Consider the following 16,543-nt stretch of genomic DNA (forward strand, 5'->3'; position numbering starts at 1 on the left):
TTTGGTCTTTGTATTCCCAGCAGCCAGAACTGGCACATAGTAAGTGTTTAATTAGCAGTAGGTGCTTAACCAAAGCTTTTTGGTGAAGTTATAGTTACAGCTAGAAGGGACTCTGGAGATCAATCAAGCTAACCTCATTTTACAGATGAGCAAACTAAGACCCAGAGAGGTTCAATGTCACACACAAAATTACAGATCTGGGATTCGAACCCAGGTCCTCTGATTCTAAATCCAGCATCCTTCTATTGTACCATGCTGCCTAGCTCAGTGCCTGGCACATAATAGGCACTTAATAATGCTAGTTGAACAGAATTCGATTGATGCAGTTGTGAGAAGGGGGTATGGAGAGGGAAGCTACATCTCTATCGGTCCCTGAGACTGAAAAAAGTCTGGTCCCCAGGCAGAGAAGGAAGGAGCCACAGTCTAGACCTTAAGCTGTTGATGTCTCATAAAAGGAAAGGATGATGAGAAAAGAAGGGACCATGTCCCCTGGGCTGGAAGAGAGATGAGTCTCAAAGGCTTTGTTTATGGGAGCTGGTATGTTGATGATATATTTGAGTTGTCCCAGACCCAGGCTTGGGAGGAGACCAACTCTGGAGAAGGAGAAAAGAACTTAGCAACCTTTTTTTTCCTAATGTGGCTGAAGGGGAGAGGGCATGGAAGGAGAGACCTGTGAGTCTTCCAGGATGTCAGTCTGGGGGAAGGGCCAGCCTTTCCCTGAAGCTCCAACATCTATCCGACTTTGTTCCATTTGCTGATTCGACTATTTCCTGCAACTAAGACTTGATTGGAGACTAGGAAAAGGAGCAGGGTGGGCAAACTGAGCAGGGGCAGGGAAGGGGTTTTTTTCTGTGCCCAAGGGGATTAGGAGAAAGCTGAGGACAGTTTGTGACTTGGGGATCCCCTGGCCCTACAAAAGGGCCCAGGGCCCTAGAAAAAGAATAGCCTAATGAAGGGGCAGGATCTAGAGCCACGGCCTAGATTGGCTTCTGAGAGTAAATGGGATTTAATAGATAATGTATTATGGGGGTTTGGGGTCATGAGAAGGTTCACAAGAGAGAGAGATCATTGGATCATAGATTTTAAGCTGAAAGGGACCTCAGAGATCGTCTAATCCAGCTCCGTCATTTAAGCCCAGACAGACTTACCCAAAGTCATACAGGTAAGAAGTAGCCAAACCAGGATTCAAACCCAAGCTCCTTGAGGAAATCCATCATACTCTCCACTGTACTACACTCCCTCCATCAGGGGGCTGAGAAACCCTCAAGAAGAGCCATAAAACCAGAGGGGTCCCAAACTGAAGCTGTAGTGTCATGTACTGGGAAGTGTGCTAGACTTAGAGGCAAAAGAAGCCTGAGTTTAAATATTGCCTCTGACAAATAAGTGGCTACGTGGCTCAGTGGTTAGAATGCTGGGCCCAGAGTCAGGAAGAACTGAGTTCAAATCTGGCCTCAGATACTTACCAGCTATAACCCTGGGGAAGTCACTTAACGCTGTTTGTCTTTATCTACTGGAGAAGGAAATGACAAGCAACTCCAATATTTTTAGCCAAGAAAACCCCATGGATGGTATTGGCATGTTGTGGTCCAAGGGGGTCACAAAGAGTCAGACAGCACTAAACAACAACTGACAATTAATAGCTATGTGATAATGGTAAAATCAGTTTACTTTGCTGAGCCTCAGTTTCCTCATCTGTAAAGTGGGAATGGTAATACCGGCAGTACCTATTTCAAAGGGTTGTTGTAAGACTCAAATAAGACATGAAATGAAAAGGCCCAGGGAGGTGAAGCCAAGATGGCAGAGTAAAGGCAGGGACTTGCCTGAGGTCTCCCCCAAACCCCTCCAAATACCTTTAAATAATGAGTCTAAACAAATTCTAAAGCAGCAGAAACCACAAAAAGATGGAATCAAACAGTGTTCCAGCCCAAGGCAACTCAGAAAGTCAGGGTGAAAGGTCTGTTGCACCAGGGTGAGAGAGGAGCACTGTCCAGCACAGGCCACACCAGTGCAGACCAGGCCACAGAAAACCTGCAGGTGGGGGGGGAGACTGACCAGAGGCAGCAGGGGTGGTTTCCAGACCTCTCAACCCATAGACCATAAGAGGAACAGACAACAGGTCAGATTTATAGGGTCCCTTTACTAACACCAGGGGCAGTACTCCGTTGCATTGCCTATGCATGGATCTGGGTCTCAGTCCTGGCTCTTAGTTTCTGTGTGAGGAGGAGCACTAGCACAGCAGAGCTTGCAGCCGCAAGGGGAGCAGGGACCCTGGTCACAATTCCAGGGTTGAAAAGAGTGCTTGTGGCCACTCACAAACCAGTGCACAATGCAGGAGAGTAGTAAACACACCTATCCCTAGATCATACCACCTTGGAAGAGCCAAAAACTTACAGGTCCCCAGAATTACCTCTGAAAACAGCTGCACAAAAAACCTGAAGCTTAGAACAGTGCCCCCTCCCCATGGGAAGCAGTGCCTCATTTTAGCATAGAGTTAAAAGTCAAGAAATAGGCTAGAAAATGAGCGAACAACAGAAAAATATTCTGACCGTAGAAAGTTATTGCGGTGACAAGGAAGATCAAAACACACACTTAGAAGAAGACAACAAAGTCAAATTCCTGCATCTAAAGCCTCAAAGAAAAATATGAATTGGTCTCAAGTCAAGGAATAGCTCAAAAAGGATTTTTTAAATCAAGTAAGAGGTACAGGAAAAATTGGGAAGAGAAATGAGAGTTATGTAAGAAAATATAATGAAAAAGGCAACTTGGTAAAGGAGAGGCAAAAAATACTGAAGAAAATGACACCTTAAAAAACAGAATGGGCTAAATCGTTGGGGTGGGGGAAGGGCACAAAAATCCAATAAAGAAAAGAATGCCTTGAAAAGCAGAATTGGCCAGATAGAAAAAGAGGTACAAAATGTACTAAAGAGAACTCTTTAAAAAGTAGAATTGGCCAAATGAAAAAGGAGGTACAAAAGCTCGCTGAAGAAATTATTCTTTAAATGTTAGCATTGGTTAAGGGGAAACTAATGACTTTATGATGCATCAAGAAACAATCAAACAGAATCAAAAGAATGACAAAATAGAAGAAAATATGAAATAGCTCATTGGAAAAATGACTGAGCTGGAAAATAGATCCAGGCGAGATAATTTAAGAATTATTAGACTACCTGAAAACCATGATTTAAAAAAGAAAGAAACGGGGGCAGAGCCAAGATGGCGGCTGGAAAGCAGGAACTAGCGTGAGCTCCCCGCCGAGTCCCTCCAAAAACCTATAAAAAATGGCTCTGAACCAATTCTAGAACTGCAGCACCCACAAAATAGCAGAGGGAAGCAGGGCTCCAGCCCAGGACAGCCTGGATGGTCTCTGGGTGAGGTCTATACCGCACGGAGCTGGGAGCCGAGCGGAGCAGAGCGCAGCGTGGGCGGCGCGGACCAACCAGACCAGGAGCCGGGCAGAACATGCCATAGCGCCCTGAATCAGTGAGCTGGAGCAGTTACCAGACTTCTCAACCCACAAACACCAAAAACAACAGAGAAGGTTAGTGGGAAATGCTGCTGGGGACACAGTGAAAAAAGGAGTTCGCGGTTTGGCCACCACCCCGGGGACAGCAGAGGTGGGGCAGCTACAGAACTACAGCTGCAGTTGCTTCCGGCCCCAGGCCCACCTGGTGGGAGGAATTAAGTGGCGGATCAGAGCAGGAGTGAAGAGCCTGCTGAAGATCTAAGTCTAGTCCAGGTTGGGGGTTCTTGGGGAAGGAGGAGTGCTGGTGTGGCAGAGCTGGCACATCCCCCCAAGCTTGGAACATAGTTCTCTTAACTCTACAAGCAGTCATACCCTGATGAAAAACTCAAGGGTCAAGTTAGTTGGCTGGGAATATGGCCAGGCAGCAAAAACGCACCCAGATTCAGTCTCAGACTTTGGAGTGTTTCTTTGGTGACAAAGAAGACCAAAACATACAGTCAGAAGAAGTCAACAAAGTCAAAGAGCGTACAACAAAAGCCTCCAAGAAAAACATGAACTGGTCTCAGGCCATGGAAGAGCTCAAAAAGGATTTGGAAAAGCAAGTTAGAGAAGTAGAGGAAAAATTGGGAAGAGAAATGAGAAGGATGCGAGAAAACCATGAAAAATAAGTCAATGACTTGCTAAAGGAGACCCCTCAAAATACTGAAAAATATACTGAAGAAAACAACACCTTAAAAAATAGACTAACTCAAATGGCAAAAGAGCTCCAAAAAGCCAATGAGGAGAAGAATGCCTTGAAAGGCAGAATTAGCCAAATGGAAAAGGAGGTCCAAAAGACCACTGAAGAAAATACTACCTTAAAAATTAGATTGGAGCAAATGGAAGCTAGTGACTTGATGAGAAATCAAGATATTATAAAACAGAACCAAAGGAATGAAAAAATGGAAGACAATGTGAAATATGTCCTTGGAAAAACCACTGACCTGGAAAATAGATCCAGGAGAGATAATTTAAAAATTATTGGACTACCTGTAAGCCATGATCAAAAAAAGAGCCTAGATATCATCTTTCAAGAAATTATCAAGGAGAACTGCCCTAATATTCTAGAGCCACAGGGCAAAATAGAAATTGAAAGAATCCACCAATCGCCTCCTCAAATAGATCCCAAAAAGAAATCTCCTAGGAATATTGTCGCCAAATTCCAGAGCTCCCAGATCAAGGAGAAAATACTGCAAGCAGCCAGAAAGAAACAATTTGAGTATTGTGGAAACATAATCAGAATAACCAAAGATCTAGCAGCTTCTACATTAAGAGATCGAAGGGCTTGGAATACGATATTCCAGGGATCAATGGAGCTAGGATTAAAACCAAGAATCACCTACCCAGCAAAACTGAGTATCATGCTCCAAGGCAAAATATGGATTTTCAATAAAATAGAGGACTTTCAAGCTTTCTCAGTGAAAAGACCAGAGCTGAATAGAAAATTTGACTTTCAAACACAAGAATCAAGAGAAGCATGAAAAGGTAATGAAGAAAAAGAACAAGAAAAAGAAATTGCAAGGGACTTACTAAAGGTGAACTGTTTTGTTGACATTCCTACATGGAAAGATGATGAGTATGATTCATGAGACCTCAGTATTAGGGTAGCTGAAGGGAATATACATACATACATACATACATACATATATGTATGTATATATATGTATATGTGAGTGTATATATGTATGTGTATATACATATAGAGAGAGAGAGAGAGAGAGACAGAGACAGAGAGAGAGACAGAGAGAGAGACAGGGTGAGTTAAAGATGAAGGGAAGATATATAAAAGAAATAAAATCAAATTAAGGGATGAGAGAGGAATATACTGAGAGAGGGAGTTAGGGAGAGATAGAATGGGGTAAATTATCTCGCATAAAAGTGGCAAGAAAAAGCAGTTCTGTAGGAAGAGAAGAGAAGGCAGGTGAGGGGGAATGAGTGAATCTTGCTCTCATCAGATTTGACCTGAGGAGGAAATACCATACATACTCAATTGGGTATCTTACCCCACAGGAAAAAAGGAGGAAGAAGATAAAAAAGGGGGGATGATAGAAGGGAGGGCAGATGGGGGTGAAGGTAATCAAAAACAAACACTTTTGAAAGGGGACAGGGTCAAGGGAGAAAATTCAATAAAAGGGCATAGGTTAGGAAGGAGCAAAATATAGCTAGTCTTTCACAACATGAGTATTGTGGAAGGGTTATACATAATGATACGCATGTGGCCTATGTTGAATTGCTTAACTTCTAAGGGAGGGTGGGCAGGAAGGGAAGAGGGGAGAAAATTTGGAACTCAAAGTTTTAAAAACAGATGTTAAAAAAAAAAAAAGTTTTTGCATGCAACTAGAAAATAAGATACACAGGCAATGGGGCATAGAAATTCATCTTGCCCTACAAGAAAGGAAGGGAAAAGGGGATGGGAGGGGAGTGGGGTGACAGAAGGGAAGGCTGACTGGGGAACAGGGCAACCAGTATATATGCCATCTTGGAGTGGGGGGGGAGGGTAGAAATGGGGAGAAAATTTGTAATTCAAACTCTTGTGAAAATCAATGCTGAAAACTAAATATATTAAATAAAAAAATAATTAAAAAAGAGAGAGAGAGAAAGCTCGAACATCATCTTTCACGAAATTATCAAGGAAAACTGCCCTGATATTCTAGAACCAGAGGCTAAAATAGAAATTGAAAGAATTCATCAATCACCTCCTGAAAGAGATCCCAAAATGAAAACTCCCAGGAATATTATAACTAAATTCCAGACCTCCTAGATCAAAGAGAAAATACTGCAAGCGCCCAAAAAGAAACAATCTAAATATGGTGGAACCAAAGTCATGATAACAAGATTTAGCAGCTTCTACATTAAAGGATCAGAGGGCTTGGAATATGATATTCCAGAGGGCAAAAGAGCTAGGATTACAATCAAGAATCACTTCCCCAGGCAGTTGTTGCCCTTCAGCCCAGACCCAAGATGGCCTGGCCACCGGCTTCATCCAGTGGCTCCGGAATTCGGCCTCCAGGCGTAATCTCCAAGCTAAATTGCAGTTATGTTACCAGGAGATCACTAAGAGAACTCAGCCACCTCTTAAGCTGCCAGTGGGCCCTAGCCATAGGTTTTCAAACAATTACTATTGTACTCGTGATGGACGTTGGCAAGCCTCTCCTCCTTCAATCATAATGACCGCTGTGAAAGTTTTGGAGTCTGGTCTTCCTGGTAAGAGCTCAGTTGAGGCTATGACAACACCTGGGAAAAAGCCAGCAATACCAGGACCCCCCATGAAAAAGTGGGAACTGTCAAAGGATGAACCATATTTGTGAAATGGACATGGGAAGATGGACATACAGATGCTGAGATTGTTTTTAGGGGACTGACTTGAAGGCCCCAGCTCAGCTGCAAAGGCATCATGGAGGACCATGCAGCAAACATTATATCATGATATTTTATCTTGGGGGTAGGGGAGAAACATATATCCTATTACATGATAAATACACTGAGCTCCAGTATTTGCAAAAAAAAAAAAAAAAGAATCACTTCCCCAGCAAAACCAAGTATAATCCTTCAGGGGGAAAAAATAGACATTCAATGAAAGAGAGGACTTTCAAGAATTCCTGATGAAAAGACCAGAGCTGAATAGAAAATTTGACTTTCAAATACATGATGCAAAAGAAGCATAAAAAGGTAAATAGGAAAGAGAAATCATAAGGGATATAATAAGGTTAAACTGTTTATATTCCTACATGGGAAAATGATATTTATAATTCCTAAAAACTTACTCATCATTAGGGCAGATAGAAGGAATATACGTAGACAGAAAGCAGAGGTGTGAGTTGAATGTGATATGATAATCTAAAAAAATAAAATTAAGGGATAAGAAAGAAAAATAAAGTGGGATAAGGGGAAAGGGAGAGGTAGAATGGGATAAATTATCTGATATGGAAGAGGTATGAAAGAGATTTTGCAGTGGAGGGGAAAATGAGGGGAACACATGAATCTTACTCTCATCAGAATTGACTCAAAGAGGGAATATACACATTTGGGTGTAGAAATATATCTTACCATGCAGGAAAGTAGGAAGGGAAGGAGATAAGAGAAGGAGGAGGGGGAAAGCTGATAGAAGGGAGTGCAGTTTGGAGGAGGTAAAAGTCAGAAGCAAAACACTTTTGAGAATGGATACGATAAAAGGAGAGAGAAAGAGTAGGATAAACAGGGGGGGAATAGGATGGAGGAAAATACATAGTGGCTAATCATTACCATGAATAAAATTTTACAATGAGTTTCTCTGATAAAGACTTCATTTCTCAAACATAGAAAACTGAGTCAAATTTATAGAAATAAGAGTCGTTCCTCAATCGATAATGGTCAAAGGATAGGAACAGGCAGCTTTCAGACAAAGTAATCAAAGCTAACCATAGTCATATGAAAAAAATGCTCCAAATCACTATTGATGAGAGAAACGCACATTAAAACAACTCTGAGCTACTACCTCACACCTGTCATATTGGCTAATATTACAGAAAAGGAAAATGACAACTGTTGGAGGGTATGTGGGAAAATTAAAATGCTAATGTACTATTGGTGAAGCTGTATACCTATTCAACCATTCTGGAGAACAATTTGTAACTATGCCCAAAGGACTACAAAACCATGTGTATCCTTTGACCAAGCAATATCACTACTAGGTCTGTATCCCAAAGAGATTTTAAAAAAGGAAAAGGACCTGTGTATACAAAAATATTTCCAGCAGCTCTTTTAGTGGTGGCAAAGAATTGGAAATTGAGGTGGGGGGTGTCCATCAATTGGAGAATGGCTGAACAAGTTGTTGTATATGGTTGCAATGGAATACTGTTGTGCTTTAAGAAATGATGAGTAGGATGCTCTTGGAAAAACATGGAAAAACTTACATGAACTGATGCAAAGTGAAACAAGCAGAACCAGGAGAATATTGTACACGGTAACAGCAATATTGTACGATGATCTACCATGAATAACTTAGCTATTCTCAGCAATACAATGATCCAAGACATTTCTGTAGGATTTACAATGAAAAGTGCTGCTCATCTCCAAAGAAAGAACTGGTAGAGCCTGAATGCAGATCAAAAATACTTTTTCTTTACTTTACTTTTCTGGAGGATTTTTTGTTTGTGTTTTCTTTCATGGAATGACTTATATGGAAATGTGTTTTGCATGACTACGCATGTATAACCTGTGTCAAATTGCTTGCCTTCTCAATGTGGAGGGGAGAGAGGGAAGGAGAAAATTTGGAACTCAAAATTTAAAAAAAAGATTGTTAAAAGTGTTTTTAAAGTAATTGGTAAAAAATGAGATATTAAATAAGATTTAAAAAAAAGAACCCCTCTGAAAAAAGTCCCATATAAATGTTAGCTCTTATTATATTTGTTATTAACTTGTTCTCATCTCTTTCAATAATCTCACCATCACCCACAAATGTTCCACTTCCTTGATCAAGAATTCTGAAATAGTGCTATTTCAGCAGCACATTGGAATATACAGAGGAGGTTAGCACAGCTCCTCCTCAAAGACAACACGCAAAACTGTGAAGCATTCCATATTTAAAGAATTCTGAAGTTATTTTACCAGAAGCCTAAGTTCCTGTCATTCCATCTCTCCTCTCCCTGGACCCTACTCCTCTTAAACCTATTCTTCATCCTCACAGTGACCTTTAATTCCTCCACCCCTTACTGACCCCTCTTTCAGAATTCCCAATTATTGTAGAGGGCACTAGAATTCTTTCAGTCTCCTGGTTTCAAAATCTCCAAGTTATCCTCATCTCCTGACTCTTATTCACTCATATAGGCCTATTTACATTCTTTACATACTATCCTCCATTTCCTGTCTCTGCAGTTTTGCACTGGCTCATGCCTGGAATGCTCTACCTCCTCATCTCTACCTCTCGTAATCCTACTTTCCTTCAAGAGTCAACACAAGTACATCCTTCTACAGGAGATTTTCCTGTCCCATATACATATATATATATATATATACACACACACATGCACACACATATATACACATGCACATGTAACATACATATGTATACATACACATATAATTGGTGAGATACCAGACACATTCTTATATATATATATATATATATAACATATGTATATGTATGTGTGGAGAGAGAGAGAGAGAGAGTGAGAGAGAGAGAGAGAGAGAGAGGGAGAGAGAGGGAGAGGTATCTGGTGTCTCACCAGTTAGAACTTAAGTTTCTTGATGACAAGGGGGCATTTTTATATTTTGCATGCACAATTTTTATCTTTTTATCCTGAGATATCTATCCCAGGATATCTATCTAATTAGATATCTACCTAATACAGACTTCAGAAAGTTTGGGTTCAGTCAAAGGGCCACACTTGAGGACCTAGAGGGCCACATATGGCCTCGAGGTCACAGGTTCCCCACCATCATTCTCACCCCTGTGTGCTAATGTGAGATGTAATAAATATCATTATCACCACTGGACATTGCTCCCCACCCCAGTGATCTGTACTGGTCATCTTTATCACCACTAACTGGCCCAGCCTGTACCCTTAACACCCCTAAAGGGGGTCAGCCTGGCACAGGGAAATTACTTACTTGATGGTATCTAGGCTGACACAGAACTGACAAAGGATGGGGGGCTTTCCGGTTCCTTCCCACAGAGAAATGGTCCTAAAAGCAGAATTGGAAAGTGAGTAACTAATTCATACAGGCCCCTATCTTGATCCAAATGTCCCAACACCTCTCCCAGTCCTACTCTCCTGTCAAACCCCAGCTTGATCATACCCTCCCCCTTCTATCTTATCATCCCCCTGAGCCACCCAGTCTGACCACCCCTCAATCCCCTAGTCTGAGCATTCAGATTATCTGTCTCCTCACTCCCCAGTCTGACCATATCCTAAACTCCCAGGTCTAGTTTACTTTTGAAACCCCAATGTGACTGTTTCTTGAACCCCTAGTCTAAAAATACTCTGACTTCTCCATCTGACTACCCTAGACTCTTTAGTCTGACCTTATCCTGACCCCCCCACAGTCTAATTGTTCCCAGTCTTCCCAAGATGACCAGAACAAATCACCCCAGCTTGGCCATGCCCTAAACTGTCTAGTCTGAATGTGCCCCAATCTCCAATCTAGTTATCCCTTTGACTCCATGGTCTGATCACCATCTTATTCCCAATCCCTCTCCCAATGCCCCAGTCCGACCATTCCAAGAACTTCCAGGCTGACCGTCTCCTAGACCTCAACCCCCTAGCCGGGCCATCTCTGAATTACCCAATCTAACAATCCTGTGACCGGGTGGTTTGACTGTCCCTTCAACGCATCTAGCCTAGCAATGCCCTCATCCCCTAGTCTGACTATCACTAAAGGTATCCCTTAAACTCACCAATCCCTAATCCCCCAGTTTGACTGCTCCCTGACCATTTCCTGACAACCCTGCTTTCAGGACACAAAGAGCTAGAGGAACTCTGACACCCTAGGCTAGGGAATTCTTGGTCCTTCCCCAAAATGCCAGTTAGCACTCAATGTTTCTTTCTTGCCTGGATACCATAAGGCTGAGTGGCTCAAGGCTGAAGCATGATCCCTGAGTTGCAGGAAGAGGGAGTCACAAATGACTTGTGGTGAGTATAGGCCTCCTCTCTCCTAAATCCCAGAGTATCCCTACCCTTATCAGTCTAGGATAGCGGCCAGAACCAGAGGTCAGAAATAAGGAGAAGGCTCACCTGTGGAGGTTCCAGAGATGCTAGGCCCTGCTTCTGTCAGTCTTCTTCAGTTCCTCGGAGGACCAAGTTCCATGGAGGGAAAGGCCACCCTGGGTGCCAGGGCCTCAGGGTGGGGAAGACAGTTAGGGGACAGGGTCTAGGCCCAGCCACCACTGCCCCTAGATACCACCCTCTGTCAACGAATCTGCTTGTCGACTGGTTTCTCTGAAATGTGACCTATTTCCTTGATACGGAAGACAGGAAAGAAAAGACGACAGAAAGAGAAAACCACCCACCCAGATGAGGAGGGAACAGCTAGGCCTTTGAAGGTTACGTCAAAGTCACAAACTGCTGTGTATGGAGGAAAATCTTCAAGCTGGGGGCAGGCAGGAGTACCTGGGCCCCAGAGGTTGCCTGACTACCCCTCAGAGAAGGTCACTCATCACATGGTCCCTAGGATCCTACATCTAAAGCTAAAAGGGACCCCAGAGGCTGTCTCTTACAACCGAAAAGGGGGATGTGACTGGCCCAAGGTCATGCACGGAGCATTAGCTCTTCCGACTTTAGAACAAGCCTTGGTAACATTTTTCACATCCTGGTTTTCTTCAGCAGTCAGTCTGAGGAAGCCCAGGGACCCCTTCTCAGGATCACACTCTTAAACGCATAGAATAAAATACGTAAGTCAATAAAGGAAGCCAATTATATCGAAGCACAGTTCTAAAAATATTTTTACAAAGCTGAGTCCACAGAGCCCAGGTTAAGAACCCTTGCTTAGAACCAGAGTTATTTACACTCTGTCATATCATGTTGCCACTTTTAGGAAGGGCGAAAACTCAGCCTCCCTAGGTCCCAAGTCCTCACCCCACCCCACCATGATTATACCAGTGACCATAGAAAGGGGGCACCTAGAGCTCCATAGGAAGCCACTGAAGACTCCAGCCTCCCCACAAGGAAGGTACTTCTGTACCTCTCGAAGGCCACGTCCTTCAGCCAGTTGGCTCCTAGTTGGAGAAAAACCTTTTGCAAAACTTGACCAGGCTTAAATGCACAGCTGATCCACAGTCACCAGCCCCTGGCTGAGCCCCTCTTTAGAGCAGAATATTACTGACGGAATTTTCCAGCACTACCTAGAGACCTACTTGAGACCAGATTCTGAAGGCCCTTAACGCTGGGACCCAACTCATCCTGAAATCACAGAATGTTGAAGCTGGAAGGGACACTGGTGATCCTCCCATCTAATCCCTGACCTTTCCTTTTTGTAGAAGAGGAAACTGAAGGTCAGAAGGTGGGAGGGAGCTCTTGTCCAAGGCTACAGACCAAGGCCCAGAGAGCCTGGCTCAGGTCTGGGGCTCTCTCCACTATGGTTGCTGCCCAAGGGTCTTCTTAAATCCCTCTGAAAGAAGTGTTCCTAACCTGGGGTCCTAGATAGATTTCAGGGGGTCTGTAAATTCGGGGTTTTTAATGATATATTTTATTTTAACTGCCCTCTAACTGAAATTTGGCATTTCCTTAAATTATTTGAAAACCTTATTCTGAGAATATGCTTCACCAGACTGACTGCTGAGGGGTACAGGGAACAAAAACATTTAAGAATCTATTTTCTAACAGGATCAAAGATGTTGACCTAAAAGTGACCTTGGAAATCATGTACTCCAACCATCGCATTTTTTAGGGAAAGAAACTGAGGCTCCCAGAGGTTGTTGACTATAAACAGAAGACAGATTTGAACTCACATACCAGGATTCCAAATCCACTATCTCTTTAGTGCAGCCACATACCCCTAAGGCAACATGGGGCACCCCTCCTTACCTTGTCCCAGCTATAAGCCCACACCATCCCTTGGGCTGCTCCAGATTCCTCAGGCTCTGATGTCCCAGTATGAACAAGTTTCAACTTCCCTTGATTTCCCTAATACTGTTGTCATTCAGACACTTTTCAGTTGTGTCTGAATCTGCATGACCCCATCTGGGATTTTCTTGGCAAAGATACTGGAGTGGTTTGCCATTTCCTTCTCCAGCTCATTTTACAGATGAGGAAACTGAGGCAAACAGGGTAAAATGACTTGTCCAGGGTCACACAGCTAGTAAGTGTCTGAGGCAGGAACTCAGGAATTGAACTCAAGAATTCACCCCTAATGTCTCCATTCAATTCAGTTGCTTCACTGGGTTTGTCCTATTCCCAAATGGCTCAAAGTATAAACGCCCAGTTCCATGGGAGGTGTCCTAGATCTGCAGATCAGGGGGCTCCCCGATCACCCTTGTTTGTTACGGGATAAATAAGGTATCTTCATTGATGTCCCTCATTGATGCCACCACTCCAATTCAATTCATTAATTCTTTATTAAGCAGCCCAGTTTATTCAATAATTGCATGTACTGAGCCATAGTTTATAAGGGGTGCTGGGAATACACAGAGAAAACGATCTGTGCTCTCTAGGAGCTTATGGTCTGAGATAGGATTAAGGGAGGGAGATGTGATGTGTGCTAATATGATAAAAAGTCTATTCAATTTCAATTCAATAGACATGTATTAAGTCCTTACTATGTACAAGATAAGAGGCCTAGAGGAGAGGCAGGATGACCTGGGTTTGAACCCTGTCTCTGATGCATACTAACTGTGTGACAGGACAAGTCATTTAACCTCTGTGCCTCAGTTTCTTAGTCTGTAAAATGACGAGATTGGACTCAAAGATCTCTTCTAGCTCTAAATCTATGGTCTCCTATGACATTGATCACATGGGTGACCCTGGGCCAGTCACATAACTTCTCAATGCTCTACCAACCCTGAGGTTCCACCTCACACCCGGCAAACTGGCAAGCTCTTTGATGACCAAAGATGGGAAGAGTCAAGACCAGAAAGGTTGTGGAAAGATAGGCACACTTGTGCATTCTTGGTAGGGATATGAATTATATAACCAGTTTAGAAAGAAATTGGGAATTAAACAAATTAATGACTAAAATATTCGTACCCTTTGACTTAGATATTCCAATACAAAGCATATACCCCAAAAAGGTCATTGATAAAAAGTGAACCCCTGTATACACTAAAATATTTCTAGCAGCACTTTTTGTGGGAGCAAAGAATTAGAAACAAAGTAAATGACTATCATTTGGGAAATGGCTAAACCAATTGTGGTGCATAGATATGATGACACTCTATGGGTGTCATTAGACACTAGCTGTCTGACCCTGGGCAGGTCATTAACTTCTGTCTGCCTTAGTATCCTCACCTGAAAAATTGGGTTAACAATAGCTCCTACCCACTACTGATTAGAGGAATGCAAATCAAAACAACTCTTAGGTACCACATCTCTCTTGTCAGATTGGCTAAAATGACAAAACAGGAAAATGATAAATGCTGGAGAGGATGTGGGAAAATTAGAACATTGTTACATTGCTGGTGGAGTTGTGAACTAATCCAGCCATTCTGGAGAGCGATTCAGAACTATGTCCAAAGGGCTATAAAAATGTTCATACCTTTTGACCCAGCAATACCAGTTCTCGGGTTGTATCCCAAATAGATCACACAAGTGGGAAAAGGACCCAGATGTGCAAAAATATTTATAGTGGCTCTTTTTGTGGTACCAAAGAATTGGAAATCAAGGGGACGCCCATCAACTGGGGAATGGCTGAACAAGTTGTGGTATATGAAGGTAATGGAATACTACTGTGCTATAAGAAATGGGGATGATACGGACTTCATAATAACCTGGAAAAACCTACACGACATAATGCTGAGTGAGAGGAGCAGAGCCAGGAGAACACTGTACACAACCACAGATATACGGATTCTGTGATGACTAACCTTGATAGACAACTCCAAAGGACTCTTGATGGAGAATGCTATTTACATCCAGAGAAAGAACTATGGGGTATGAATGCAGATTGGGGCACATTGTATGCTCTCCTCTTTTTTCCTTTTGTTTTTCTTTTCTCTCTTTTGTTTTTGTTTCTGGGGCTTTGTTTGGTTTTGTTCCTTCTTTCTCATGATTCATTCCATTGGTCATAATTCTTCTTTACAACTTGACTATTGTATAAATAAGCTCAACGCAAAGTTATATGTAGATCTATCGGATTCCATGCCGTCTTGGGGAGGAGGTGGGGGGAAGAAAATCTGGAACTCAAAATTATGTGGAACTGAGTGTTGTAAACTAAAAATAAAAAATCTTAATTATAAAAAAAATGTAATTGAGAAATATTTAACAAAATTAATAAAAAAGAATATAATTTAAAAAAATAGCTCATACCTCCCAGGGTTGTTGTGAGGATCAAACAAAATAACATTTGTAAAGCACTTACCACAGTGCCTGGCACATAGTAGGTACTATATAAATGTGAGCTGTTGTTATCATGATGATGATGATGATGATGGTGATGATGATGGTGGTGGTGGTGATGATGATGATGATGATGACGATGATGATGATGATGATGATGATGGTGATGATGATGGTGATGGTGATGATGATGATGATGACTATGCAGTAAGAAGAGACAAATATGATGAATATAGAAAAGCCTGGACAGACCTACATGAACTGATGCAAAGGGAAGAAAGCAGAGTCCCAAAAGAAAGACATGAGAGGACACCTTCCTCCATTCCTTTGCGGAGGCAAGCGATCCATGGCTGTGGAACATCACATATGTTTTCCAGATTTTTTTTTGAGTGGATTGACTGATTGGTTGATTATGCTGAATTTTTTTCTATTCTATTTCATTAAAAAAATTCTTTGTTGTATGAGATGGCTCTTTGAGAAGAAGAGAGAGATAAAAGGGGAATTTTTGTTGTTATTCAGTCACGTCCAACTCTTCATGACCCCATTTGGGGTTTTCTTGGCAAAGATACTGGAATGGTTTGCATTTCCTTCTCCAGCTCATTTTACAGATGAGGAAACTGAGGCAAACAGGATTAAGTGACTTGCCTAGGGTCTCATAGCTAGTAAATGTCTGAGGCCAGATTTGAACTCAGGAAGATGATGAGCTTTCCTGACTCCAAAGCAGGCACTCTATCCACTGTGCCACCCAACTGCCCAAGGGGAGGAATTCCCAGGGGGAATTTTAGGTGATGTGAAACCAAAAAGTAAGAAAAATTTATTTTTTTTAAAAGTGAGTTGCAAATCATCACTGATAGAAGAAGTTTTGAGTTTCTACACTGGGAATTCCCCACTGATGAAGTCATTGGTATGGGGGAGAACATATTGGCCAAGAGACTCTATTGGGCAGTAGGACCTCTTCGAGAATGAAGGATGAACAACAACAACAGAAGCAGCAACCACACAGAACACAAAAGACATAAGCGAAAGTCCCTGTCTTCAAAGAGCTTACATTCCAGTGGAGGTGGAGTGGAGGTGT

The 16,543-nt window shown here is 42.3% G+C and overlaps 2 protein-coding genes across 3 annotated transcripts in view; one reads left to right on the top strand and one right to left on the bottom strand.

The window, feature by feature from the left end:
* Window positions 1-11,407, bottom strand: part of LOC118856900 (tyrosine-protein kinase ZAP-70) — a 43,965-nt gene extending 32,558 nt beyond the window's left edge. For both annotated transcript variants that reach the window (XM_036767460.1, XM_036767451.1), the window contains exons 1-2: window positions 11,215-11,407; window positions 10,091-10,165 (exon numbers count right to left, since the gene is read on the bottom strand). The gene's annotated coding sequence lies outside the window, so the exon portion shown is untranslated. The remainder of the gene's footprint in view (window positions 1-10,090; window positions 10,166-11,214) is intronic.
* LOC118856376 (NADH dehydrogenase [ubiquinone] 1 alpha subcomplex subunit 7-like) lies at window positions 657-6,822 on the top strand. Its single transcript, XM_036766690.1, has 2 exons — window positions 657-672; window positions 6,452-6,822. The coding sequence occupies exons 1-2, from the start codon at window positions 657-659 to the stop codon at window positions 6,808-6,810; spliced, it is 375 nt and encodes a 124-aa protein (XP_036622585.1). The 3' UTR covers window positions 6,811-6,822.
* Window positions 11,408-16,543: the final 5,136 nt, after the last annotated feature.

The sequence above is a fragment of the Trichosurus vulpecula genome, chromosome 1, assembly GCF_011100635.1.
Source record: "Trichosurus vulpecula isolate mTriVul1 chromosome 1, mTriVul1.pri, whole genome shotgun sequence".
Taxonomy (NCBI): domain Eukaryota; kingdom Metazoa; phylum Chordata; class Mammalia; order Diprotodontia; family Phalangeridae; genus Trichosurus; species Trichosurus vulpecula.